The sequence below is a fragment of the Hippoglossus hippoglossus genome, chromosome 13, assembly GCF_009819705.1.
Source record: "Hippoglossus hippoglossus isolate fHipHip1 chromosome 13, fHipHip1.pri, whole genome shotgun sequence".
In the NCBI taxonomy this organism is placed as follows: Eukaryota; Metazoa; Chordata; class Actinopteri; order Pleuronectiformes; family Pleuronectidae; genus Hippoglossus; species Hippoglossus hippoglossus.
Genome location: NC_047163.1, coordinates 2,993,824 through 3,021,079, shown reverse-complemented (window position 1 = coordinate 3,021,079; position 27,256 = coordinate 2,993,824). Strand labels below are relative to the sequence as shown.

The window sequence follows — 27,256 nt, the reverse complement described above, 5'->3', positions numbered from 1 at the left end:
AGGAGGTAGCTGGCTAAGTAGGACGCTCCAGACTTCCCTCTCCCCTGTCACTTTCCAGCTCGTCCTGGACGATCCCAAGGTGTCCCCAGGCCTGATGGGAAGTTCAGTCCCTCCAGTGAGTGCTGGGTCAACCCCCTGGGTCTCCTCCCAGTTGGGGATGCTTGTTAAACCTGAAAGTCGCCCAGAACAAAAGGCATCATGATTAGATCCCTGAATTATCCAACTGTCCCCGTTCAATGTGAAGGAGAAGGGATTCTACTCCGAGCTCACCTCCAGATGTCCGAACTCCTCAACCTTTCAGCATGGGGGGGGCTTTGCCTAAATGTTGGGAAATGGGAGTAGAGCAGCAATGGCCTAAAATGGACAAACAGTGTCCCGGTTCAGTTTGGACACTGCCCTGCTTACAGATGTCTTATAGCTGTGGTTCTACGAGGCAGCTTCAAGGTGTCGATGTGAGAGCGAGCTGTGTTTTCCTGGAGCAGAGATGTTATTGCTCGTAAACCTCTCCTGGTTAAAATCAGGTTAAAAAGCCTCAGTGCAACATTCATCAAACGTTGAGTTACATCACCTTGGAAACTGGCTGAACGTCCGATCTTAGATAATCTGTTTGGCCAAAAATCATGTCATGTTTTATATGAGTCTGGGAATAGTATTCTTCAACAGCAGCCAACTAATAACCCCTCCGCCAAAAAACACGGGGCGACTGCTGTCCTACTTTGCATTTTCTTTGGAGCAGCATTTTTCGATGACTTCAGTGCTTCTCAAATTAAGAGCTAAAAATAGAGCGAGTGAGTGGAGCCGTGTGGCTGCGGGTTCATCGGCCCGGCTCCCCTAATTACCGCGGCCCGGTGGAATCGCCTGCTGCTGAGTTACCGGTCGGCGCCGGACGATGATTGAACCAGAAAATGATCACAGAGACGGAGCGCGGTCGGCTGTAATGTGATTGTGAGTGTCAGCTTGGGTTTGTTGCGTAATGACCTCCAGCTCAACGTGTCATTATTCATTTGTACTCTCATATCTTTAGTCTTTAAAGTTGTCCAGTGGCCGACGGTCCAGAGACTGTAAATAAAGATGGACGACATGTCTCCACTTCCTCTCATTGTATAAAGAGGAAACTGAAATATTCTGGGTCCTGCCATCTTGTGCTTTTGAGGTAATTTGGAGCCACGGTATCAAGGTCTCTATGACACTTGGAGAGTGTGTTCTGTAATCCTGGCAAATTAGCATTAACAGCGAGCTCCACCAATCAGAGATGTCCCTATTCTTACACCTGAGGATTGTGGGTAGTGTAGTGCTTCCCCTTGACATTGCACGTAAACACATTTTTCTAAACGTTGGTATAAAACAGACTTGTGGCTTCCAGGTGAGAATAACATTGTTTCACAGTCTCGTAGCTTGTGGTAAGTCTACCTGGGATGGTAAAAATATTAATCAAAATCTCTATTAATGAATGAGAATGTTTTTTCTGCACCTTAATAGCATCGTCCATTAGATCGTATCTGCCCACGTCTGTCAAACCTCACACATGCAGTTTGAGCGCATCATCAGGTTTATGTCTTATGATGCAACTGGTGTCACATGTTGAATATTGCTCCTCATTAATAACTGAACTAATGCAAAATGAGTGGAATTCCCCTTTAAAGGATTGTTTAACAGTAAATTACAAGATCTCAATGTAAACCATCTATTCTGATGTGTCCATCTGTGCATCCACATGCATCAGTTGACTGTCACACTGTCACACTGAGTGTTTCATTCTGATTCTCTGGTTTCCCGCTGTTCGTTCAGCTGGGATCCAGAGAGGCTGTTAGTTCTGCCCGGCAACACCGACGTGAGATCACACGTCCAGTTCTGATCCTGAGGGTCTGAAACACAGCGGAGGATTTCACCCGACAGTCGACATGGATTTATGAATAGATATCAACCTTGAGAGAAGATTTGAATCAAACATTGAGATTGAAATTTGCATTTTTTAAGCATCTAAGTGAAGTTTATGAAAATGTCCCTTCAGCATCTTGTTCATCTTTCTCTTGTTCCTCTTTCAGTTCACCCCGCGAAGAAGAACCGCCAGACGTGCGTGCGGAAGAGCCTCATCTGCGCCTTCGCCATGGCGTTCATCATCAGCGTCATGCTCATCGCAGCCAATCAGATGCTGAGGAACGGCATGGAGTAGCCGTGCCCACTGTGAGCGGGGGGGGGGGGGGGGGGGTGACGAGCCAGCCTGCATGTGCATGCCAGTGGGTGAGGTCACATCCCCGCGGACAGGAACAGAACCACATGGAGTGACACTCGAAAAAACAACCTCCGACGAAATCCATTTTCAAAATTTACTTCTTGTTTTTTTTTCGACGTCCAATGAAACTGTGAAGCCAGCATGAGGAGTCATGCAGGACTCCTCCCACTTTACTCTGACAGGGACACTCAAGGGCTGACATCACACATAACGTCCTCTCTGTTTCCCCGATGCAATAAAACAAATGTACACAAAAGACGTCGAGTGCAGAAGTTCAGAGCTGCTTCTCTTTTCCAGCCAGATGTGACGCGTGCAGATGTGTCACCCGCCAGGAGTCTGAAGATGGCGGAGCTCTGCGCCACTCAAGCAGAAGGATGCGTACAGCATCAGGCCGCTGCTCCTGCGGTGCTACGATACTTCAGCGCTGCAACTTTCTACTTTCAACTCCTGCCTCTTGGGGCTGGAGGAGGTGCTGGCCTCAGTTCATCCGCCCGACAAACCAAAGCAGGCAACGAGTGAGATGTTTAAAGAGGCGAATCCAGGCTGGTGTTCCGGCCTCGTGGCGTCGGTGAATGGATGCAGCGGCTCTGAACGTGTGGTTGTGGATCTTCTCTCTCCTGGAAACTTGTTTAGTTTAAAGACTTCAAAGTGTAAAAGAAGAGGTTTCTGTGTCTTTATTAGTAACGGGAAAGAAAATCCACCCTGCGATGTTTTCACTGACGTTTACATGGACACCAGTGTTCACACTATCGACCTTATTCTGAATAAATAAATAAAAATATGGCAATATGGCAGAATGCTGTGAAAACTCCCCAATAGGACGTTACAATGCAATCAAGACGTATACATGTCAACATAACCAGAATATTATTATATGTCTAAAGTTGATATTTGCTTATTTCCAAAATGACCTTGTTCTGGTTCAGATAATCAGAACTTTACATCTTTGTCTTATTCAGACTATTGTCTTTTATCAGATTGTTGGTGTCCATGGAAACGCAGTCACTGATGTAATCTGTCTGTGTTGCTCAGTGCACAGAAAGATTTTATTCAAGTTTATTTGGTCCATCCTCTTTGTCTCTGTCTGTCTCGTCTTCTTTTCCCTCACGTGGTGATTTTCCTCCATTTCCCCCAAATGTCTCTGGACATAAACAGACAAACATATCAGCTAAAGAGCAAAGAGCTTTCTCCACTCGACACAACCTGAAATGCAGCGTTTACTCTAAACGCTGTGAATACGAAACGCGTGCGACTGTGATTTCTTCTGAATTCATTACAGATTTCTACCTACCGTCTATATAACCATCAGCACCAGAGGATTTTTACACAGTGAAGATGTGTTTCAGGGTGGATTTTCTGTTTCTGCATGAAATATATCTTAGTCTTGTGATAAATTTTGATCCCCTTCAGATTCCTCCAACTCAAAACTAGAGCTCATCCTCTGCCGAGGCCCAACAGACCCTTAGATTCAATCACATTCATCCAGCTGCAGCATATTTCACACACTCATAGATGCCAGGCCTCGAAATGCCTGATTTCTTCCCTTCCACCAAGTTTAGTAGGAATCTGTCCGGTTGTTTTTGTGTAATCTTGGTAACAAACACACAAACTGTTTGGGGGGGGGGTGAACACACAACCTCCTTGGCGGTGGTAATAAGCTTAATACTTGATTTCTGATCTGTGCATCATTTGTTTCCCTTTACGTTAGATTGCCATTTTAAAGTCATTGTGCAAAATGACGCCACCTTATCACAAAATCCTTCATCAGCTTTATTTATTACTTATCAATTTATCTGTAATTTTAATAATTTAATCACTTTTTAAGCAAAAAATTGCATATTTTTCTGTCAGTTGTGAATATTTGCAAGTTTTCATCACAGACGATAAGAAGACGTCTACATTATACATCATAAGAGCTTTGATGAAAAAGTTTTATTAATATAGATGAAACACTGCAGCCTGAAGAAGATCTGAGGATGTAAAAGATGAACCAAATGTAACTTTAACGCTCACGATATTTATTTTATTTGATCTTTGGAAGCTCCCTCCCTGTCCCGTGATGTCACATCACAGATGAAGACGTCAAATACTCACATATTCCAAATACTTTTGCAGCAGATTCTTGTTTCGGAGGTTTCTCACGGCACTGACTCGTCGGCTCTGAACTCCTGCACTGACCCTCATCTCAACATGTCAACCCGGCCAAGGGGGGGGGGAGGTCGCAGAACACCCATATTATCGAGTGCATGCAAAACAAGTCGTTGTCTTCTGTAAATACCGTCGCCCGTCGTCTGAAGTGTCTCACGTGTCTGTTCGGGGTGATGTCCAGTGTCTCTGTGTGTGCATGACTGTTGGTGCTCTCTGCCCACTCGGGTCCAGAGGCGCAGGGAGGGAGGGAGGTCGGCGGGCGAGGAGGCGGCCGCTCCACCACCAAGGCCCCTTTTCTGCTTCCTCTCAACCCTCTTGCCAAAGCCATAGAACTCCCCGGAGGTGAGAAAGCAGACAATACAACACAGAGGCTTTTCCCTGTTGCTGCACGGGAACACAAGATCAAACGGGGCATTGTTTCCTGGCAGATTTCTCTGTCGTGTAGGATTTGGTTTGTTCCTGTTGTTGTGTTTTTTTTTTGTTTTTTTTTGCACTGTACCTGTCATCCGTTCCCATGACATCACACAGTTGTAGGTCTGTGCAAGAGTGCCATCTAGAGGTGAAGGGGAGATCACATCGTTCATGTCCCATCACTGTGTGTGTGTCTGTCTGTGTGTGTGTGTCTCACTCTCTAAGCACTATGGGGATGTGACTTCAGGCTCTCAGATATTAAATGTGGATGATTTTTATGTGCACTGGGTAGAGCAGCACTCGAAACCGAAACACACATGTAAAAACACACGTCTGTTTATAGGAACAGATTTTCATTCTCAGAAGATTTATCAATTGTACAATTTGAAATCCCGTAGGTCACACTGGTGTTATTCTTTTTTTTTTACCTGAAAGTATAATAAGTTTTAAAGTGTTGGTGGAAATCTCCACATTCACACATGCACTCGTCACTGCTGTCGTGTTAAAACTGGAAAGTGTTTCATGTTATTTGTTCTCTGAGAAGAACTTTGTCTTTTCCATCTTTTCCCCAAATCAGTGGCTGCACGTCCCCATCGTTGAAGCAGACTTTTATTTTGAAGGGGAAGTCGAGTCCCATGTTGTTTTTTTTGTCATGTAACTTTGTACAAAGCTAATAATCTACTAGACAAGCACATACTACACATACTTTGCATGTGCAATATTTAAACATGTAGACTAGAGAGAGACTTTCAGTTGAACTATTTATTAGAGGCCTAATAATTATGAACCTGTAAATATGAAACTCTGTACAAAAGTCAAAGGAATAAGCATTGATGCAATAAAAGTGTTTTTTGTATGTGTTTCAGTTTTATTTTACACTTGGACCAAACTTTTAAACACTTTGGTTGCAGGATAGTCTTTGAAATGTAAAGTTAGCAATAATAAAAATATACAAGTTATTAATTCCACGTTAATGTTGAATTTTATAAGAACTGTTAAATTGTGAGATTTGTTCCTTAGTGACTTTCTGTATTTTATATCTTGTGTTCAGTGTAAATGGGGCAATTAAAAATCTGAATGACTCTCACAGAGCATTAAGGCCCAACAGCAACCTAATGAAACTACATTTAAACTTCCACACAATCATAAATATCAGTCCTGTAAACATGTCATGTCAGATTTCATGAATATGTTGAAAAGTGCCAGATCTCAATTTTAAAGAAAAACCACTGCAGCCTGATCTGCATCTGCACCAAAATGTAATAAAACATTTGCTTCCTTTCTTGTGCTGAAGCAAAAAGCAGCTCTGGTGAACTTGTGAACTGTTTAAAGTAAAACCGAGTAAAAAACATGTTCAACAACACACTTAACACAAAGTTATCATATTATATATATATAAGTAAAGACTCATTCTGTGTTTCTCTGCTTGACATACACAGACAACTTGTTTTATTATTTCATTCCTCTGTTGTAACTCGAGGGTCAAGCTCCAACTTCTTGTCGGTTCAGAGGTGAATATGTTTTAGTGACAGCTCTCGAACTTCATGTAAGTTCAGATGTATTGAAAAAGAAAAACTCAAACAACAGGTACGAGCTCGTGGCAGCAGCACAGCCCCTCCCCTGACTCACAGCTCTTTATATAGAGTGCACGTTAACACCTCCAGTCTGATCTGTAATGAGCAGGTCATCACACGCAGTCTTCTCACTGCTCAGGAAATCCTCAAATCTTTTCTTACACTTACAGAAGCTCATTTACTTTTATAAATGGCTCATTTAAAAGAAATAAACGACACATAACTATTATTGCCTGAAAATCACAAAAACTAACTTTCCGGTAGAAAAAGAAAACCCCTTTCACTTGGTTTTACCCCAGTGATGTCATGATGACGTCACAAAGGGGGGGGACAAACCAGGAAGTGGGTGGCAGCTTCTCAAACACCTTGTCCAACATGGTGCCTCCGATTAGAGGAACACGTGGTGAGTATGAACAAATGAGCAGTTCAACAATGTTTTAACCAACAACGCAATAAAAAAATAACTAAGTTAACTCTTTGTTTGCGTGTTTTCTTTAATATAATAATGTAGTTTGTATGTGAACTGTGACGTGTTGACTACACAAGTGAAGCAATGACACAAAAGATAAATTCTAGTAAAATGTGGAGAAACTAATGATATTTCTATGAAAATGTTTGGAGACTAGAGATGTTTAAAGTTAAATTTCACTTTAATGCTGTGAAAGTGAAATAAAGTCGTACAGATTCAACTGTGGAGCAGATGTTTGCTGATAAATTCTCTGGAGTGTAAAAGCATTTTCTGTTTTTTACCCGTTTTATAAACACGCATTTGTATATATAATGATGAAATTAGGAAATTTACATGTTTATTATAATTCTTTTCAGGATAATCTCAACTTTCTTTTTTCTGAGGCTCAAATTTGACCAAGAGCCTGGATAAAAGCTGCCACACTCAGTTCAGGTTTAAAAGTGTTTTACTCCTTAAGGTTGAAGTTTTATAACATTTCTAGAACGATATCCATGCATCTTCGATAAATAAGTTTCCTGTTGTGGAAAATAGTTTTTTTTAACAAAAGCATCGAGGAGACAGAAAGAGGGAGAGATTATGAAAAAGCTCGTTAATCAATCAGGTCAAACACAAAGTGAACAAACTGACACTCGGAGGTTTCAGGTCCAAAGTGACTCGACGTCATCAAAACAAACACCGAGTTCCTCTGAACGAGAGCTTTGTGATTCCTGTCATCTGTGAAGAATCATGAGTAAATAAACGTTATGACCACCAGGGGGCAGCATCAGGCTCTGATAATGAAACTCTACTTTAAAATAAGACGTGTGTGAACAAACTGTTTAGAATGACTTTGAATGGACTCAGGGGAAAAGGTAAGAAAACAAGGGGAAGGACAAATATATGATGAACTAAAAACATAAAATATAAAACAATAATCAGGTGCTGAATACAAAACTGAAATGCTATTATTTTTATATTATAAATTCTGTGTAAGAGGAGCAGGCGTCAAGAAGCTGCTGCTTCAGCACCTTTTTACTCTATATACATTTAAACTAAAGTTCCTGTTCCTTAATGCTTTTCTGTTTTGTACAGATTTCTTGTAGAAATTGATCATGTGGACAGAAATAAACCCAGTCGTCATATATTAATGATGTAACTGTTTCGACACAGGTAATTGCAGCTCTTCATCAGGAGGCTGAGAGAAGACGAAGAGTGACTCAGATCTGCAGTCAGGTAAACAAACAGAGATATAAGACACAGCTCGGTGGGACCACACTAACTTTAATTTACTATTATAACTCTTTATTTTAAAGGATTTCACTCATAAATAACCAAACCACAGATCTCACCTCCAAAATGAGATTAAGAAGTTATAACCGAGACTAAGAAGGATTTATTTTCATTTGTGTTTAGAAGCAGAATTACACCAGAACTCCAGATTTCCATGGAACATGATGGAAGGATGTGTTGGAGCTCAGGGAGGAACCTGTTCAATTATGTTGTGAGATAGGGTTTATAAATATAATATTACATATTCATTGTTTTTCAGAGAATAACTAATGGGATATTGATGAAATATTTAAATCTTTTGGGGACTGAGTGCGTGTGGTGCAGCTTGATGTAGTGGGACTGTTGTTCCTTGCTTTATTTTGAAGGATTTCACTCACAAATATTGAACCAAACTAAAGTACATAAAGAAGCAATTCCAATTATTTCCAATTGTTGTATTTTAGTTTTTGAATTGGTTGGAATTTCATCATTTTGTTCATGTAACCTTCATTTTCCCCACGTCAAGTTGTCACATGTACACAAGTCATGTGTTTAAACTCTATTTGTTGTTATTTACAAAGAGCGTTGACTGACCTACATCAGGATTTTAACCCACACACTGTATATCATTATGATCACGATGAATCCAGTCGGCGTCGGGCAGTGGCGAGCAGACCTGCGATGCAGCAGCGGGGTGTTAACATGCAGACTCTGTCCTCCAGAGCCGCTGCAGCCTCTCCAGCAGCTCTCTGCTGAAAACAGGCCCTTGTGCTCGGCAGGCTCCTCCTGTTTCATTTCCATCTCCAGCATTTAGCTGAGGCCTCCTCCCGAGCAGCTCAGCCACAGGAACCAGCAGGAGGTCCAGGACGCTCGGCTGCTGCACAGCTCCATCCAGAACTTATATTTAAACCATCGTGGTTTTAATGTCAGGCTGCCACAGGCGAGGCTGGGCGATGTGTTTGGTTTATATTAAAGGATATGTTCAATAAGCCGGGTCGCAGAATGAGAGAGAACATGCTGGCAACTGAGTCTGAAGCTCTAAAGTTCAGAAAACACACCGTTTAGTAAAATAATTTAATATTTATTATCGATAAAATCTAAAATAACTGTTGCACGTGAGGCCAAGGAACTGAGAATTCAAATGTAATGAAACTCAAAACATAAAAGGTTTTTCTTTCCTCACTGTAGTCGAGGGTTGAGAGGCGAGGATTTCACACCTTGTTAAGATCAATGAGGAGAATTGTGATTTGTGGAAATGGGATAAAAAATAAAATATATATATATATATACAAACAAAACAAACGCTCTATCTCGACATTTTAAAGAGAAGCCAGTTTAACAGGATATGCTCCAAAATGTAATTCTTCTAGGGGTTGGACATTAAAACAATAACAATAAAAGTCGCAATAGAATTTTCATCAGTTGTTGTATAGCAAAGATTTAATATATTGATATAGTGCTTATGCATGATGTAAGAACAGTGGGGGGGTGTAACGCATATTGATCGACCTCCGATTTGAAATTGTTTTGCTGTTTATCAAGTGTTTCTCATTTGAAACTAAAGCAAGACTCTGATTTGATATTAATTGTCACAACTATCGATATCGACTGATGTGAAAATTTGCATCTTTAATTTTTTCGCCATAGCTTCATTCTTATAGGTCATGACCCCCCCCCCCCCCCCCCCCCCCCCCCACAGAATCTCATGAAAACTGGTTCAGTAGTTTTTGCGTAATCCTGTAAACAAACAAACAAACAAACAAACAAACAACCAGGAAACCAGTTGTTTATTGGAAGACGATTTCAGGAGCAAAAATCCAACTGATAACATTGAATTAATTGAAGACATGACATCATATACGTCTGAACACATTTGACAACAGTGACCTCAGAGCCCCCCCCCCCACCACCACCACCACCACCACCACCACCGGTCATCCTGATTCGACCTCCGCCTCGTCGTCTGCAGCTCGTCGTCCCCCCAAAAAAAGTGCTTCTTTAGTTTTTGGCCGTCTGCAGCAGTTATGGCACTCAGCTAGAAACGGAACAGATCAACTTCAACCTCGTCCCCGTGTGCATACAGTACTTACAATCATGCTACAGGATGTACTGCATTTGGTGCTACAGAACGCTCGAAGTAAGAATGACGGGAAAAGACACAAACATCCACCACATAGAAAACCATGATTTAGCCCAGTAGCCCTCGACAAGGTGATTTACACTAACTTGAGAAAAACCCAGGGCCCAATACTTTATTTAGCATCTTTTTTTTTTGGTCAGATTAAATATTTACAAGGTCTAGACTTTTGTAAGAAGAAAATATAAATCAGTTTTTGGGGCATTAATGCATAATTCACGTGGATTTATGCCCGATAAGAAGGTCGCTCTTTGTCTTCGGATAAAATGTGGAGCCACGGATGAAACCTAACAAACTACCAGTGTTTTATGGTCAGTGCAAGTTTAAATCCAGGTGTCTTATTCCTTATAGACGATTTCATAACACAGAATGAACGAAGGTGGCGTTGGACACTTCAGACTGTGGCACGGACAGGATTTATGGCAACGTCACATTGAAAGTTTGTCAAATTCAGATGATCAAAGAAACAGTTCTCATGCAAAACTTGCATCATGTTGAATATCCAGTTTGTAAAATAGAAAAAAAAAGAAACCATTTCCCACAAAACCCGTGTCCCTGTCCGAGACGTTCAGCAGCTCGTCTCATTTACCGCGTCTCCGTCTCTTCCTGAAGACGAGGAGCGTCCGCCTCGTCGGCCGCGGCTCGGCCGAGCTGAGGTCAGACCGCCGCCCCTGAGCCTCGTCTCGTTGGTCCCGGTGACATTTCGCCGCTTTGACTACTGCATCATGGTGTTCTTAATGGTCCACCGCTGCCCGGAGCAGGGCTGCAGCACCAGCAGGTTGCCGAAGTAAACGTTGGCCGGCACCACCTCCACACAGCGTCCTGACGCTCGATTTATGATGGACTCGTTCTGGAGGGCAGGAGGAGAGAGAGAGAGGTTGGAACTGGTTTTACTGGCAGGCCAGGTGTGGACAGATGTTGGACATTAACACTGGTAAGAATCTATTAAACTCAAAGTTTCTTTTGATGAAACTGAAGATTGTCTCTCAGGCCTTCACGTCCTCACAGATTATTGCAGTTCTCTCTGTTATAAACCGCTACAGACATTGTCTCACCTGTTCTTGTGTCCCTGCGTCGGCTCCTGGTCAAGTTCACGTTTGAGTATAAGGTTTATTTATCAGTTTTTAAATGCCTGGACCCCCCCCTGCTGTGTTTATCCTCCAACTAAAAGCTTTGACTCTTGAGTTTTCTGGGTTTCTCAAGTGGAACTGATGGAAAAATGTGTCGACGGTAAACAAACTGAAAATAAAAAGCCACGACTTGAAAACCGGCTCATTTAAGGTTAATTAGTCAATTAGTTGAAGAATTAGTGTTTAAACGAGCCACACAAAGGTCTGTGGAACACGGGACTTTCTGAATCTACTAACACTCTCACAAGGCAGAGGTCTGATCTTCTTCAAGGCCACGAGCAACATTCTCACGTCTGCTTTTTTTTAAGGTTTAAATGATTTATCTGCACGGAGCGCAGTGACCTTCTTGTTCCTTCTCACCTGAGAGAAGTGCCATGTCTTCTGCTTCACGTTCGGGACCTTGTCGCAGTTGAGGAGCTGAGGGAAGCTGCTGACCTGATCGTCCACCACACAGCGGGTGTCCTCGCCGGTGCTGCCCAGAGCACCGAGGAACAGCTGGCCCTCTTTGCTGAAGCGTCCCAACTGAGGACACAGACGGAGACACAGTGAGACGAGTCGCAGACGTGAAAAGTGAAGTTTTTACTTGGAGATGCGTTTTGCTGTAAATTGCATCTCTTAGTAACTTTGAGCTGATTTGTCCTCAGAGTCATTCAGCTTGTGAATAACGCAGGACCGTTCCCCTGCAGCTGGTGTTTCGCTCACTGGGATCGATGGGAACATGTTTCAAATGGAGATGCGTGTCTCACGTGTGTGTACAGTGAGGACCATGTGTTGTTCTGTAGCTGCACTAACACTAGCATTTTTTGTGCTGAGTGATATCTCGAAGCTCTCACCATTTATATTTATATTTAGCTCCGTTTGCTTTTAGCATTTTACTAGCGGAGACAAGAGCTGCCTCCCCGAAGCACCTGTTTACCACTGCAAGCTAAAAAGAGAGAGCTGTCCCGGGGGCCGAGCGGCCGAGCGACCGATGCCGGCTGACTCAGGACTTCAGCTCAAAAAGTGCAACTTGTTTAAATTTTCATCCTGACAGCACAAGCTCCTCCTAAGAGGGTTTTCAGCCTCTGAGCCTGTGGGAGAAGCTCGGCAGTAAATGGTGTCGCTGCTGAAACACAATGAGCTCAGGCTGTGGCGAGAGAAGCGGCGTGTGGCGTGCGGTGTTCGTACCTGAGGACCCCAGCCGTGACACGGGTGCAGGGTGGCCGTGTGGTTCTCCTTCATGCCCTGGTCCATGCACAGATGGCTCGCCCGAGAGTTACGGATCTGAAATCGGGAAAGAGAATCGATCGCTGAAAAATAATCTCACTTCAATATTCACGAGTAATCTGACCAGCCTCAGATTATTTAGGTATTTTCACAAAAACCTTGTCCCTGTGTATCTATGTGCGGGACTGGAACTGCACTCGAGAGATGCTACAGCCACGGTTCAATATCTCAAATGTGCTGCAGTGTTTAAATGTTTAAGTATCAAATGTTTTAACTTTTAAAAACAGACTTGCAGGCCTGAAAAGCACTGAAAACGTCGCTGTAAAGTGAGATTGAAATGAGCGTAATCTTTATTTTGAGGACGTGTGTGTTGTGTAGCAATGAATATCAATGCAGTGTTGTTTTCTTACCTCAGAGGAGCTTGTGTTTTCTCAGTTTTTTTTTAAATATTTAACAGGATTACGCACAAACTACTTAACAGATTACCGTGACACTCGGTATGACTCAGGACGGAAGTCATTACATTTCGGTGCAGATCTGGACCAGAGGGCGAACTTCACAAGATTTCAATTCAATTTGATTTATAAGGCAATAAAATCCTAACGTACATTATCCCAAGGCACTTTACATATTGAGGTCGAGACCTTGAACAATTACGGGAGAAACCAACAGTTCCCACAACGAGCAGCACTTTGGGCGACTGTGGAGAGAAAAGAAACTCCCTCGTTAACCAGAAGAAACCTCGAGGACTCGTTTTCCTTCGTGTCTCTGAGGATCACTCTCGGATCTTTGTGAGAAGAATCAGGCACAAGCAGGGACACTCAAATCTATGAGCGTCTAACGGGAACTGTTGGGCCTCGGCAGAGATTTACGCTCTCCACAGTTCTAGTTTTATTTAGTTTAAGACAGTATATGTTGCTGTCTGTGTATTTCCCATTCTAAAGAATTGGGCTGAAACTTAGACGCCATTGCTGTGACCTTGACCTTTGACACATGTGGAAAACGATCAATGTCCTGACTCCCAACTCAACCAGTTTGATCCAGATTGGATAAAGATCTGTGTTTACATGTAGTTTAGACATTTTACAGCTCAGACACTGTGGAGTGTTTTCCTGCTGCCGTGTTTTGGGATTGAGACATTTCTTTATAAACCTCTCAGGGGTTATTTGTCTCATCTCTCTCTCTCTCTCTCTCTCTCTCTCTCTCTCTCTCTCTCTCTCCCCCCTCTCCTCTCCTCGCTCTCTCTCTCGCTCTCTCTCTCGCTCTCTCTCTCGCTCTCTCTCTCGCTCTCCTCTTCTCTTCTCCTCTCCTCTCCTCTCTCTCTCTCTCTCTCTCTCTCTCTCTCTCTCTCTCATTTGTTTTAAGTGGTTTTGTGCAAATGCACCCAAGCCTCCCTCTGCGGCTCCGCTCCTCCTTCACGCTCGGTGCTGACTCACCTCGCCGTAGAACAGCGTGTTGTTGTAGCGCCTCATCTCCGGGTAAACGTTGTCGAGGTACCACTCAAAGCTCTTGCACTGCAGACTCTTCCTCAGGGCGACCCGCTGAGAGATGTCTCCGTAATCAATACCGTGGTTCTGTGTCGGTGAAGCAAGGCATTATGGGAAGTGTTTGCTTTACGGAGACCTTTTATTTTCACATGAATTTTTAAAATAACAAGAAAAATTCACACAAATGCTCATTTTACCACATATCAGATGAATGACTCGGCCAGTTTTCAACTTATAAAAAGTATTATTACTTCACAGCTGGAAATAATGTACTTTATATTTCCATAAAAGCCAAGTTGCCCCCCCCTCTCACCTCCATTGGTATGTTCCAGGCCAGGTACACGTTGGATTTGTACTCGTCCATCCAGACCTCAGCCACACGTAGAGCGTTCCGCCGAGTGTGGAAGGCGATGTTGCTGTGGTATGGTTTCTTCATCCGTGCAATGTGAGCCACCCTTGAGCAAGGCAGCACCTCCATACTGCCTCCACACATCCACACCTACAGGGAGATATCATGATTTATTATATTCATTATTATTATTATCATGATCTGTGTTTATGTTTGTCGCTATTAACTTCTTTTATAGAGTAATATATATATATATATATTTTATGTAAAATATCAGTATTTTCTTCACGTTCTATTGGTTGTTCTTGTGTTTTCTTTTCATTTATGGTTATTTATAATAACATTTATGTTTAAACTGTCAAATTAAAAGCCTGAATTACATTTCTTTGTCATTACGCTTTGATAACAACATCTTCGGGATCATTTACAATCAACATTATATTTTAATATCTATCGTCTATAATCTATTTATCATTTATCCATCTCCTGATATATTGGTTTCGGAAAATGTTAATCTCCATTATTGGTTTATGCATCAATCAGCTCTAAAAGTCAAACGCATGGAACAAATACTTTTCTACAGTCTTTTCAAAATAAAACCTAAAATAACCCTGTACAACGATTACAAACTCCCTCTCAGTCGCTTCCCACTCCGTGTGACCTATTTATCTCCATTGCCCGGCTGAGAGCTGCAGACAAAGGGCCGCTCCCGCAGAACTCTTAATGGGGCCTCGTTTATCAGCGGTGTCACGCGACGGTGGCCACTGCTCCACTTAAACCTACAGGGGGGTGAGGAGGAGGGGAGCGGGGGCGAGAGGAGGAGGTGACACACTAACCCTGATGCCCAGCTCGATGTTCTCTCCTCCGTACACGTCCATGCCCGAGTCCAGCAGGCCCAGCTTGCCGAAGTAATCGCGGTTAGCCACGAAGGAGCAGCCGATCATGGCGGGGGTCCTGCAGTTAGGAAAACACAACTGTGAGTTTGTGCTACACAACTGAGCGGCAACAAGGGATCACACACAACTTCTTCAAAAATAAGTTCAGTAATTTTTTTACGAGAACTGGTAAAGAAAATAAGATTTGGAATATTTATGTGTAAATTCAGAGAGAAAATTAGCTGAGCCGGACAGGCTTTGTGTTTTTGTGTCAGATCCTCATCTGTGTGTGTGTGTGTGTGCGTGTGCGTGTGTTTTAATAGATGAGGTTGACTCGCCTGATGGGGGCGGACGTGTCCCCGTCGTCCCACCACTGTTTGGGCGGGTTGATGTACATGCACCACAGCTCCCAGTTGTAGCCGTGACCCGAGTTCTCGTAGCGCTCCACCTCGAACGTGTCGTGCTTGATGTTGTCGATGGACGGCAGGATGATCCTCTTGGGGTCCTCTTTTATTCTGGCCAGGACCGGCTCGGCCCTAACACACACACACACACACACACACACACACACACACACACACACACACACACACACACGCACGCACACACGCACTTTAGAGACACACACCACAGCGTGCGGCTTCTCTTAAGATCTCTTCTCTCGCCTGCTTCACACAGTCAGAAAGTCCCTCAAGTTTATTACTGATTCTATTTGATTCAGCTGAGTGCAGCTCTGGAGGGCATGTTTCTATTTATGCTGAGTGAACTGGGTTGTGTACACACACACACACACACTAAAGCACACACTGGGCTGCAAAAACCAATGTGAGACCCACAAAGAGGTGTCAGCGGGATGTGGCAGAATTGAAGCATTCAAGTGTTTACGCCTTTTTGAAATTATTCCTCAAATGTGCGTTTGTGAAGACACTTCCTACAAATGTCTGACTTTTATTGCTGTGTTTCTGTTTTCTTTGTTATTTAATGGAGGTTTATGTTCGAGAGTATCTTTAAATCCTGCTTCTACAGACTCTGCCCTTCTCCTTCCTCCATATCCTTTAACTTCTCAGGTGTGAAATTGGTTCGTGTTGGTTTTATGCTGCCTCGTCTCTCCCTTGTTCCCTCGTTCAGCGTTTCTGTAAAACACTGTGAAGCTCTCCTTTAAACACAAAGCGCAAAGTCTATTATTGCTTCTGCAGCTATCGCGATTTGTAATTCAGATTCCTTCGTTTTGAATTACTGACTTCAAATATTCATAGATCCAGCTCACTGGTATAAAGTCCGGAAAAGTCCCGGCTCAATCCTGCGGACATCCTCCGGAGTTCATGCTTAAAAAACGTCTTTTGTAAGAGCGGCTGTCTGTCACGTCTTCCAGACATAACTCACCAGGACGGCGTGAACTCCACGTGGGCGTCAAAGAATCCCGTCACCTCGCCGGTGGCCGCCTTCCAGCCCTCGATCCTGGCCCGGATGAGTCCCTCTCTCTTCTGGTTCCTGACGATCTTCACCAGGCCGGGGTAACGTTTGTTCACGTACTCCTCCAGAGGTCCCTTCAGCTGCTCTGCAGGTTGAACGACAGGTTAAAGAGACGCTCTTTAAATCTGAGATCACGGCTTCGTCCTTCATGCTGACGAGTCACTGAACAACATAATGAAACCCTGGGTATCGACCCTGACCTTCGAATGAAGAAGAGGGTACAAACATAGATTATTTCTTTACAGCTCTCAGTAAAGAATCACATTTTATGTTCCTGCCTGTCAACTTCCCACAGATTAAGGATCAGAAGTAGCCAATAAATTCCATATGACAGTTTTGACATTTATAAAATTCACAAGAGACATTTACACATCTTTGTATAACACTCATAAATACCTCGATTGAGTGAGATAACTGTTGTACGAGCAGAAACCGCATTTAATGTTTAAATACAGAAAATGTGACTCAGAAGCACTGAAAGTGTTTTTTATGGTGTTTATAAAAAACAATTCACACTGAAATTTATCATTGAATACTAAATGATGGATTATATTATTTATTTATTTAGCCAATTAAGATTTAGGAGATTTCACTGTTGTCGTCGTGCCATCGTCCAGCACCAACACACATAAACTGAAAAGGCTCCTTCAATTGAATCAAACTCCACACACTCATAAATGTGTGTCCTCTAAATGTGATGATTTTTGTGTTCGTCAAGATCCACAAAATATTCTCTGGGGAAAAAGGTTTAAAATATTGAAAAACCTTCTATTATTAATGTTAAAGAAAGTGGAAAACGTTTCTGGATTCGTCCCCTGACGCTAAAAAGGACTCGGTTCTTTTTTTGACCCACCACATCTTTCCAACAAGTTTCCTGGTTAATGCATCCAGTTGTTTTTTGTGTAATCTTGCTGACAAGCCAACACAAAAAGCTCACCCAGACGTACACAACAACGAGTTGTTATAAAGAGACACACAGAGGAACAGAGAGGTGACACAGTTGTGCTTTTGGAACAACACAGAGGGGAGTCTGCGGCTTCCTGGGCTGCGTCAACGCCGACTCCCGACTTTCATCTCTCCGTCAACTCATCAGCCGTTTCCCCCGGAACCCAAACACTCACAACCCTCCTTCCTCTGCAACACAAACACACACTCACTTTAAATTCCCTGACACACAAAACACATTTCTCATGCCGTCTTTGTTCCCCGTCTCTTTCTGTCTGCATCTTTATTTCTGTCACACACACACACACACACACTCTTGATCACAAACTCATTCCCCATGCTGTCTCTTCTCCCTCACACACACACACAGACACACACACTCGGCTGTGTACACTACAAGGCCATGGAGCCGAGCGACTCACACAGGCAGTGACTGCTTTTTGTTTGCATGCCATCTCTTCCTCCGTGTGATTGAACGCTGCGTCTCAGCCAATCAGCAGCGTCAAGAGATGGGAGGGTGAGGAGGAGGTGTAGGGGTGAGGAGGAGGTGTAGGGGTGAGGAGGAGGTGTAGGGGTGAGGAGGAGGTGTAGGGGTGAGGAGTGGTGGCAACACGTTCCCTCTCTCTCTCTCTCTCTCTCTCTCTCTCTCTCATGTTGAAGGATCAAGTCTTTATGTTTTTCTCTATGTCGACATATGAGAAATAATTGACTGTACAAATCATAGACTGTATATCGGATGGAAGACATGACAGTTTCCCAAAAGTGAAGCCGAACCATGTCCATCACCCCCTGGTGGCTACTTGCATATAGGTTCTAAATCGCACCTCCTCCATGTTAGCAGACGGGACATGGAGCAAACAAAGAAATGACAGGGGGAGTTCACCTCAAAGTAATCTTTCTCAAATATAGATATTTTCTATCACACTGATGTTTGTTTCTGAGAAGACTGAGATATCAGTTCCCTAAATATACCTGATTCTTTTTCATCTTTAGTTCCGTGAATGATTCCCTGGTTGATCGGTGAGAATGTAAAAGAAATCTGACAATTTAAAGAGATGTGAGAAAAAATTCCTGGATCCACAACAAATGATTCCTGACCCACATCCTTCCACCAGGTTTCATAGTAATCCGTCGGGTCATTTTCCTGTAATCTTGGTAAGTAACAGGCAAACAAACGCAGATGAAAACACTTGGCAGAGACACAAACTACAAAAATAAGACCCAACATGAATCCTGAAACATTCCAACTGGTCCCCAACACAATACATGATTTATTATTTCCTACTTGAATATCATTTTCTAAAAAAACACCACAGCACTCAGATCTTGTAGTTTTCAGAAAATGAAACCATGTATTTGTGTTTTTAGAGATTTGTGTTCTCCGTTAGAAGCTGAGTGACAGACGAAGTGTTGAGTGACAGATGAAGTGTTGAGTGACAGACGAAGTGTTGAGTGACAGATGAACACATCGCAGGTTTTTGCTGTTTCTACTGGATTTGTCAACAAAAAGAGAAATAGACCATTAGTGGCTTTATCCTTTGAAGTCTTGACCACTTCATCGCTCTCTCTTTTCTTGTTATTTCCATTTTGTTAGATTCCTCTCTGTCTCTCCAGTCCCTTGTTCTCTCTCTCTCTCTCTCTCTCTCTCTCTCTCTCTCCCTCTCTCTCACTCTCTCCTCCTCTCTGTCCGACCTCATTTATCTTAGAGCCTCTCTGTCTCTCATCCTCACTCTGCCACTTCCTCTAATGGCCTGGATTGCTCTCTCAGACTCTCCTTTCATTCTCACAAGCCTCTTCCTCTCCGTTTCTCTCTTTCCTCCTCCGCCCTCCTTTTTCGTTCTGCCTATTTTCAAAGCATTTGACCTCTTTCTTTCCTTGACCGCTCTCTCCTTCACTCGCATCCCTTCTTTCCTGATTTCTCCCCAACGCAAACATCTCTCGCTCTTTTATTTTCTCCTTTAGCTCCTCTTTCGTTTTTCGCTCGGCCTGATTTCACCTCCTCCTCCCCTCGTCTCTCTCTGTCCCTCCATCTCCCGGACGGCTCTGCCCAATAAATAAGACGGGGACATCTCGGCCGTGACATCCAATTGTGGCGCTCCACCTCAATCTGTCTGCCCTGCAAAAATGCTGCCCCATCAGTCACCTCCGCTGAAGCAGCGACCGCAGCTTTTGTGAAGGAGACGCTCGTCACCTTGTCAGATTCTGACGCCCTCGTCCCATTAGCAACTCTTTAATGTCACAGTGAAACGAGGACAATCACAGGCTCTGTGTTGTGTTGGAGTCTGTAACGTGTTTTATATCTTAAAGGTTAGAATTCAGAGGCTGTTGACACAAACAATCCTTCAACATGGAAAAGAGTTGAGGATTATTTTCCGTGTGGTGATGATAACATCTGGATCCCAGGTTTATATCATCTTCTCTGGCACAGACGGTAACTTTCATTAGTTTATTAGACTGACACCACACCCACACCTTTCTGTTAAATACCCGCTGACATCGGTTACTTCATCAAGTCTGCGCTGGTTGCTTGGCAACTGGTCGGAGCCAAGACATATAGTCCAACATGAGAAGTCCAGTAAAATGGCGAAATGAGGCTTTTCCACTTCAGCACAAGAGATAAAACAAGTTAATCTGTTTCTGATTCTCAGACGTGTTGTCAGGTGCATGTTGTTAACGTTAGACTCCAGTCTTTGTGCTAAGCTAAGCTAAGATAACCACCCACAGGCCAACGAACAATATCGTCATCTCACTCTTGACAGGATAAAAACTATCATTATCTCCCGTAACGTACAAATTATCATTTTAAAGACACTACTTGGTAAAAAACACAACCAATCTCTTCCTGAATGTTCAGTTCCTCATAACTTCAATATACTTCTTTTTATTTAGATATTAATATACGTAATAAACACAGATTTAGCTTCACCCGTTACTATCAGTAGAGTTTAGGCCTTGTATCAGACCCAGGCACCTGCTGCTCCACCTGCTGCGCTCATCTCTTATCGTTCGTCTCCACACAGGAAGACACAGTATCTCACTTCAGATAAAAACGAGTGAGGAGGATTTGTGGAAGGAAATCTCTCAACTGACCGTCGTCGCTGTTGTCGTCCACCAGGATGATGTCTTTGAGCAGGTGAGCCGGCGTGTGATTGACAGCCGAGTGGACGGAGCGCAGGATCACGGACAGAGCCTCATCGACGAAGATGAAGATGAGGGAGATCTGCGGGAGGTCCCTGGGGTAGTTGACCTTTCTGCATCTGCGAAGAGACACACACACACACACACACGCCATCTGTAAAATAAAACCTTTCCATGCCTACCTACTGAGCGTGTGCGTTCTGCACTTTCACACGCTTCACTTGTCCACCATCGTTCCTGTAGAAGAACAAAGCGTCTCCGTGGAGCGGCTGACATCTTGTTCGATGAGGCGGAAGGGCTGCAACCATGTGCCGCTTCCTCACCACGTGGATTTTTTATTTTAACCCAAATTGGCATGTTCACGGTGTGTCAGCTGCAGATAGGAGGTCTATTTTTACTGCAGGTTTGTTTAAAGCGCTCTAATGAAGAGGAAAGAGGTCGTTTGAGGCTCTAAGTTGAGGAAGAGTGGGAGAGGAAACGCCTTCCTGCACTTGTTTAATCTCCTTTAATCAATAATCTTATTGCCACGTGAAATCAAATGTTAATTATGAGAACATCTATAATGAATGCCGCATTTTCATGAAAATTCATGAGGTCGGATTACTGTTGTTTGTTTGTTTGTAGGGTTTTTTGCCAGGAAACAGATTCAAAAATAGCTGTTAGTGGATTAAACATGAGGAACAGAGATGTCTGTCAACAAAAGAAGTTAAGTTGAATAAAACTAAAATGGGTCATTCCATGTCAAATCATCACAGCAGGACCAGAAACATATGGAACCAAGGTTTTATGCATCTTGGATAACAAGACAAATGTGGTCTCTCCACCCATGTTGTATTTCTTTGACCTTTAACCCTGAACCCACGTGTTCAACAACAGTAAATAAGGATTTAATGATCTCAGCGACGAATCTAAAACCAAAGCAATTTCTTAACGTGGCCTTTTCTTTTGCAATTTAACTGATAAAATTACTCATAATTTAACGGTGCAATAAGCATTTTCTGTTAATGCTATTTTAATACTATATATGAGCTATACTGTTTTACTGTATTTTATTTATATTGTAAATATTTCTATCTTTTATAGCTCCTTGTGTTTTACTAATCCCTTTTTGGTGCTGTGACATGGTAAATGTCATTTATCTTATAACGCTCTTATTTTTTACATTGGGCACAACGTACTTTTTAGATGAATATGGGAAATGTCAGTAAAACGAGAAGTGAACCATTTGTTTGTCGGAGACATGATCAGTCAAAGTCAGAGATACCGCCCAAAAAGTTCAAACTCTTATCTCACGTAAATCTGAGATGGATGAAAGGCTGATTCCATGTGTTTCAACATCTGTGAGTGTGTGGTCTGAGAGTGGGATGATTTGACCCAGACTGACCCAGACTGGAGACCTAACTTTCCACAAGAAGGACGTTTTACTTGTACATCTAAGAAACTAATTATGGTTCAATCAGACACTTCATTCACAGAATTTAGGAGCAAAGGTACAAACAGTTCACAGATTAATAGAACGCAGAGGAAAACAACCAGTGCAACAGTCTGAAGGAAGCGTTTTGAAATGCAGCTGATTCATATCCCACTGACGTACGTGTTCATAATGTACAAGGCCAGAGGAGCCACAGTGATTCTGGTAATTAGAACAGGCGGAGGCAGGAGTGTGTGGCAGATAGAACAGAGCAGCGTGACCGGGGAGAGAGTGTGAGAGTGTGAACCCGTCACGTTACAGGAACATCCTCATTGGCTGATCGGAGTGTGACTGTCGGAGTCGGCTCATCAGCTGATGACTCGTGTTTTTACATTTCTGCACTGCAGCTTCTTATCGGCCCGAAAGAATCAGTTCATGATACGAACCATGCAAACTGTCAATCACTTTGAATTAGACAAATTTAAAGAAGATCCCCAAAAAACAACGGTGTTTCTTTGGCTGTGGCTCAGGAGATAGAGCGAGTTGTCCACCAACCAGAGGGTCGTTGGTTCAATCCCCAGCTTCTAAGTGTCATTAGGCAAGATACTGAACCCAACAATGCCCCTGACAGCTGCGTATAGATGGCGTGATAGAAAGAGCTGCATATAGAAGCGCTGTTTGAATTAATGAACGAACACAGCAGCCTCCACAGGCTCCTCACATTTCCATGCTGCTGCTGCTGAGCCTGAAGGTGTCACACCCCTACTCGCTTCACACGCCACTTTGATCCCACAGAAAAGACCCTGCGAGTGACAAACGAAGCCACTGGATTCTGATCCGTCCACCGCACCATCATCCGCAAAACACACACAAACACACACACAGGGCCGGTGGCAGCCATGGGCCGAAGGGTTTCTCATCACTGACACGTTCAACCAGCAATGTGGGCCAGAGACGGACTCTGCAACATGCATGGAGATACACAACACACTGCACAGAGCTAATCTGGAGGACATGTTGAAGACCAAAGACCAGTGGATTTGGGACAAGATCTGTGTTGCCCAATCGAGAAAAAGCTGATTTGGGGTCAGTGGTCCAGGTTAGGGTTGCAGTTATGTCAACGTTATGTCAACGTGTCACGGGGACACATTTTTAAACCAAAGAGCAGTTGGTTGTGGACAAGAGCGAGAGTGCCCCCTGTTGGGAAAAGGCTATTTGTTGGTTTATGGTTAAGGTTAAGAAATGAATGTAAGTCTATGTAATGTCCCAACACGTGACCTGTAGGTGTGTGTTTGTGTAGTTGATTTGTGTGTTTTCATGCCTGTAGATCGATGCTCAGGAATTAAATATGTCACACCTCATTTGTGCAGCTTTGGATTTCAGTTTCATGTCATTGTCGTGAATCAAGCGTGAAAGTGAAATTCAAAGTGTCTCACTTGCTGGGCCGGTGGTCTGGTATGGTCCGATCCAGGGAGATTCTGTCGCTGAGGTAGGCGTTGTAGCCATATTTCTCCCTCAGGACTTTGGCGTCGCTCTCCTCGGGCGGAGCCAGCGTGGCGGGGAGGCCGCCTTTACCCCGGCCACCGAAGCCCTCAATCAAGCCCAGAGATTTGGACAGACCTGCGCGAGGCAAACAGGGGAAGATTAGATGTCAGGATCTTTTAGTCCGGCTGAGCCACTCCCCCCCCATCACAGCTCCAACCTCACATGGACATACAGTACGGAGTCAGCGGCTGTCGAAACAGGTGAACTTCTGAGCTGAGGAAGGCTGGCACAGATTCACAGAGAATACCTTCTGCACTGTACAAATCCTGGGGTGGTTTCTCGCTGATTTAACCTACACTCACAGAAACCCTCTGCTTGATGTTTAAAGTCCGAAAACTTTCAAATCCTTTCATTGCAGAGCCGCTAACGAAGCTTCAAGGCTTTCTACCGTTTCAAATTAGGGAGAGAATGAGATTCTTCTCCGTGACACTTATTGTATTTGTGGGTGGCAGAGGGATTAAATGTAAGCTATGTGCCAACAGGAGACACCCTGCTGATGTCTGTTGGTGGCAAATATCAGCAGGATGTCACCTGCTTCTGTGCTGGCAAACATCCTGCTGAAGAATCCTGAAGGCAGCGAATCCTGGAAAGACTCGACTCCGACCTCTGACCTCTGCAGGGAGGAACATTGCACCTCGCTGCATGGGGATAAAGTCGTCCAATACTTAAACAGGGTTTATAATCCAACAAGTGAGATTTAAGACTTTCTAAGACGATAATGAATCGAATTTAAGAAATATATGTCAAGTACGACAGATAAGAGGGAATATCAGAGTCCCTCACATTGAAGGTAAGGTGAAGTTTAGAGAGTATATCCCACGAAACACCTTGTTAACTGTCAAACTCCAGGCAGAGATCCTCTTTACCACAGCAAGTGGAGTTATCAGTTCCAGATGTGTCTTGTCTGTAGTTTTATCACAGCGTGTTAACATCTGTATATCATTGAAAAAGAACATTACAAACTATACATGCGGCCGAAACATTTCTCTGAAAAAGAAAGAGAAAAATTTTGGGTACATCAGAAATAAGACCGATCTAAAAGTATTTTAGACTTTTTAAGACCCCAAATTCAGATTCAGACTTTTCAGGACCCTGCAGAAACCATTTTAAAGATGAAAAAAAGAAAACAAACATATGCATTGTGAATTTTGCACTTGATTTAGAAAGGTTAAAAGAAAGTTTTTCATTGTTTATTGGAAATACATTAAATAGATAACGCTTATTTAAAATTTTGGTAATTTCTTGCAGTGGATAGGATAACTTAATCCAATTAAATGCAACTTTGACACTTAGATTAGAAGAATCAGAATCGGATGTATTGCTAAGTAGGTTTTCAACATATAAGGAATAAGCATCGGTGCTTTTAGTGCATGACAAATAATTAAAAATAGATAAAGCAAAAAGTGCTGTAGGTCAAGCAGAAAGATAAAGACGGGAACCTAAAGCACAAGAGCAATAAGTGAAAAAGCTATTCAACAAAATAAAATGTGTAAAATATATATCAATATGAAAATATGAGCTGAGTCATCTTTTTTAAATCTAATGTTATTGCTGATCTTTGTCACCGAGCAGCAGAGTTTGGCATATTCTTAACAGTTGGTGACATTTATTTTGAAAAAGGTCAGTGAAGTGGATTCAGATCTTTGGTGAATTATCTTAGAATGACTGAAATAAAGTGCCAGGTTATTAATGGACTTTCTTCCTCTGTCTCACATGTCAGAACCCCACATTTGGGGTTGACCTGGTATGTCAGTGTGAATGTTGCCCCTGCACTTTACCGTTTAGTTGCCGGTACACCACGTCCTCCAGCGAGCTGAGCCTCTTCAGCAGCACCTCATGGCTGATGCTGGGCCCCTGCGCCGTCCCGTTGCCCCGGGGCCTCTTCCAGTCCGCCGGAGCCTCCGGACCGGCGGGCTGGACAATGCGTCCTGTGCTGCACCTGGCCCAGAAAGTCACGAAGCCGGCAACGGCGAGCAGGTTGAGCACGAGTAAAACCCTCCATCTCCTGAACACAAAAGCCATTAAAGAGTCACCGGTGTCCGGGCTTCTAGTGATGGAGGTGCAGGAGGGTGCAGGGGTGGGTGGGTGGGGGGGTAGAGACGATGTCTCCGGAGACGCAGGATGTGTCACGGATTCCTCGGTGTGCGTCGTGCAGAGAGCCGCAGGGATAATTCAGCAGCCGACCGGGTCAAACCCACAGATGCACCGCAGAGATGTTACAGCATCACCCCCGCGCCGCGCCGCACTGATTCACGCTCATGAGTCCGCTCTCTTACCGTTTGGCACCGGGGTTATTTTAGGTTGCGTCCCCCCCCCTTCTGCTGAAATCTGGGGCGCCGGACCACCGGTGTCCGTCCGCGGTGTCCCCGCCGCCTGGTCCTCCCCCCCCCCCACCCCCCACCCCCACGGTTCTCAGCTGGTGCACGGGAGTAAACAAAGGCAGCGGCGGCATATGTTGAGCTTGAACAGATACGTGGTTGAATAATTGAACAGGGAGAGGATGCTGATCCGGTGCGTGTCTCTGCACCGCTGCGGGCACCGGGATCCTCGCAGATGCTCGTGTGGGGGGGGTGGGGGGGGTGGAGGGGGGGGAGACGCTCCAGTCAGGCTCCGTGTTCAGCGCATCGTCCTGCAGCCGTCACCCGCTGTAACGATCAGCACCGGGGGCTCAGAGGCGAGGATAATGTTCGGAGCTGGAGAGGCAGCAGCATCCTCCGCTGAGTGAGGAGAGTGAGGAGAGTGAGGAGAGAGAGGAGAGAGAGAGAGAGATCCCTCCCTGCCCTTCACATCTTCCTCGTCAGCGCACAGCGACGTTTTCCTGTTATTCACGCACGCCCTTCTTGCTTCTTGCCCTGTTATTTCCTCTGATTCTCCCCGTGAAACGTGCACGGCGCTGCGTAACGGCGCGGGGAAAAACGTGGCGTGGAACCGGCGACGTTTCACTTCACAGCAGGTCAGAGGTAATGGGTGGGATGTCTCATCACTGGAACCCAATTAGGCCAAGGGAGCATTCAAGTAGTTTGCACTATAATAATAATAATTTTATTATTAATATGACTGGGTTTTTTTTGTTTGTTTATGTGATACTGCCCATTAATAAAATACTGTAAATGAACCAGAGTTTGCTATTTCAGCTGTCAGCCCTATATAACCTTATATATTATATATCTTATATATTACAACCAGTCACGACTCATGGGCCTTACACGCTCAAATAAGGAAATTGTTGGGACAACTTAAGAAATTGCTTCAATTTGGCAACACACAAATGAATAAAATTTGTTCAACTTAAATTTAATAAGCTATATCTTCACGATTGGTCACTTTAATTTGAAGAAAAACTTCATTTGTGTGTTACCAATTTTTTTAAGTTGGTAAACAATTGCACAAACGATCCAAACTAACAAACCTGTGATTAAAACAGTACGGGCGATAAAAAAGCAAACGATAAATGTAACGAGGGTAAAATGTATTTTA

General features: G+C 43.7%; 2 protein-coding genes across 3 annotated transcripts in view; one reads left to right on the top strand and one right to left on the bottom strand.

Annotated features, from left to right (window-relative positions):
* The window catches only part of caln1 (calneuron 1), a 51,340-nt gene extending 48,772 nt beyond the window's left edge, over positions 1-2,568 (top strand). For both annotated transcript variants that reach the window (XM_034603498.1, XM_034603497.1), the window contains exon 6: positions 2,046-2,568. In XM_034603498.1, coding sequence (XP_034459389.1) covers positions 2,046-2,173 — 128 coding nt within the window. In that variant the 3' untranslated portion in view covers positions 2,174-2,568. The remainder of the gene's footprint in view (positions 1-2,045) is intronic.
* Positions 2,569-9,855: 7,287 nt separating this feature from the next.
* Positions 9,856-26,528, bottom strand: galnt17 (polypeptide N-acetylgalactosaminyltransferase 17). Its single transcript, XM_034603473.1, has 11 exons — positions 25,558-26,528; positions 23,671-23,854; positions 20,776-20,942; positions 16,651-16,825; positions 15,606-15,803; positions 15,229-15,346; positions 14,357-14,542; positions 13,993-14,130; positions 12,518-12,613; positions 11,711-11,872; positions 9,856-11,070 (listed from the first exon to the last, which is right to left on the bottom strand). The coding sequence occupies exons 1-11, from the start codon at positions 25,799-25,801 to the stop codon at positions 10,936-10,938; spliced, it is 1,803 nt and encodes a 600-aa protein (XP_034459364.1). The 5' UTR covers positions 25,802-26,528; the 3' UTR covers positions 9,856-10,935.
* Between the last annotated feature and the right edge of the window lie 728 nt (positions 26,529-27,256).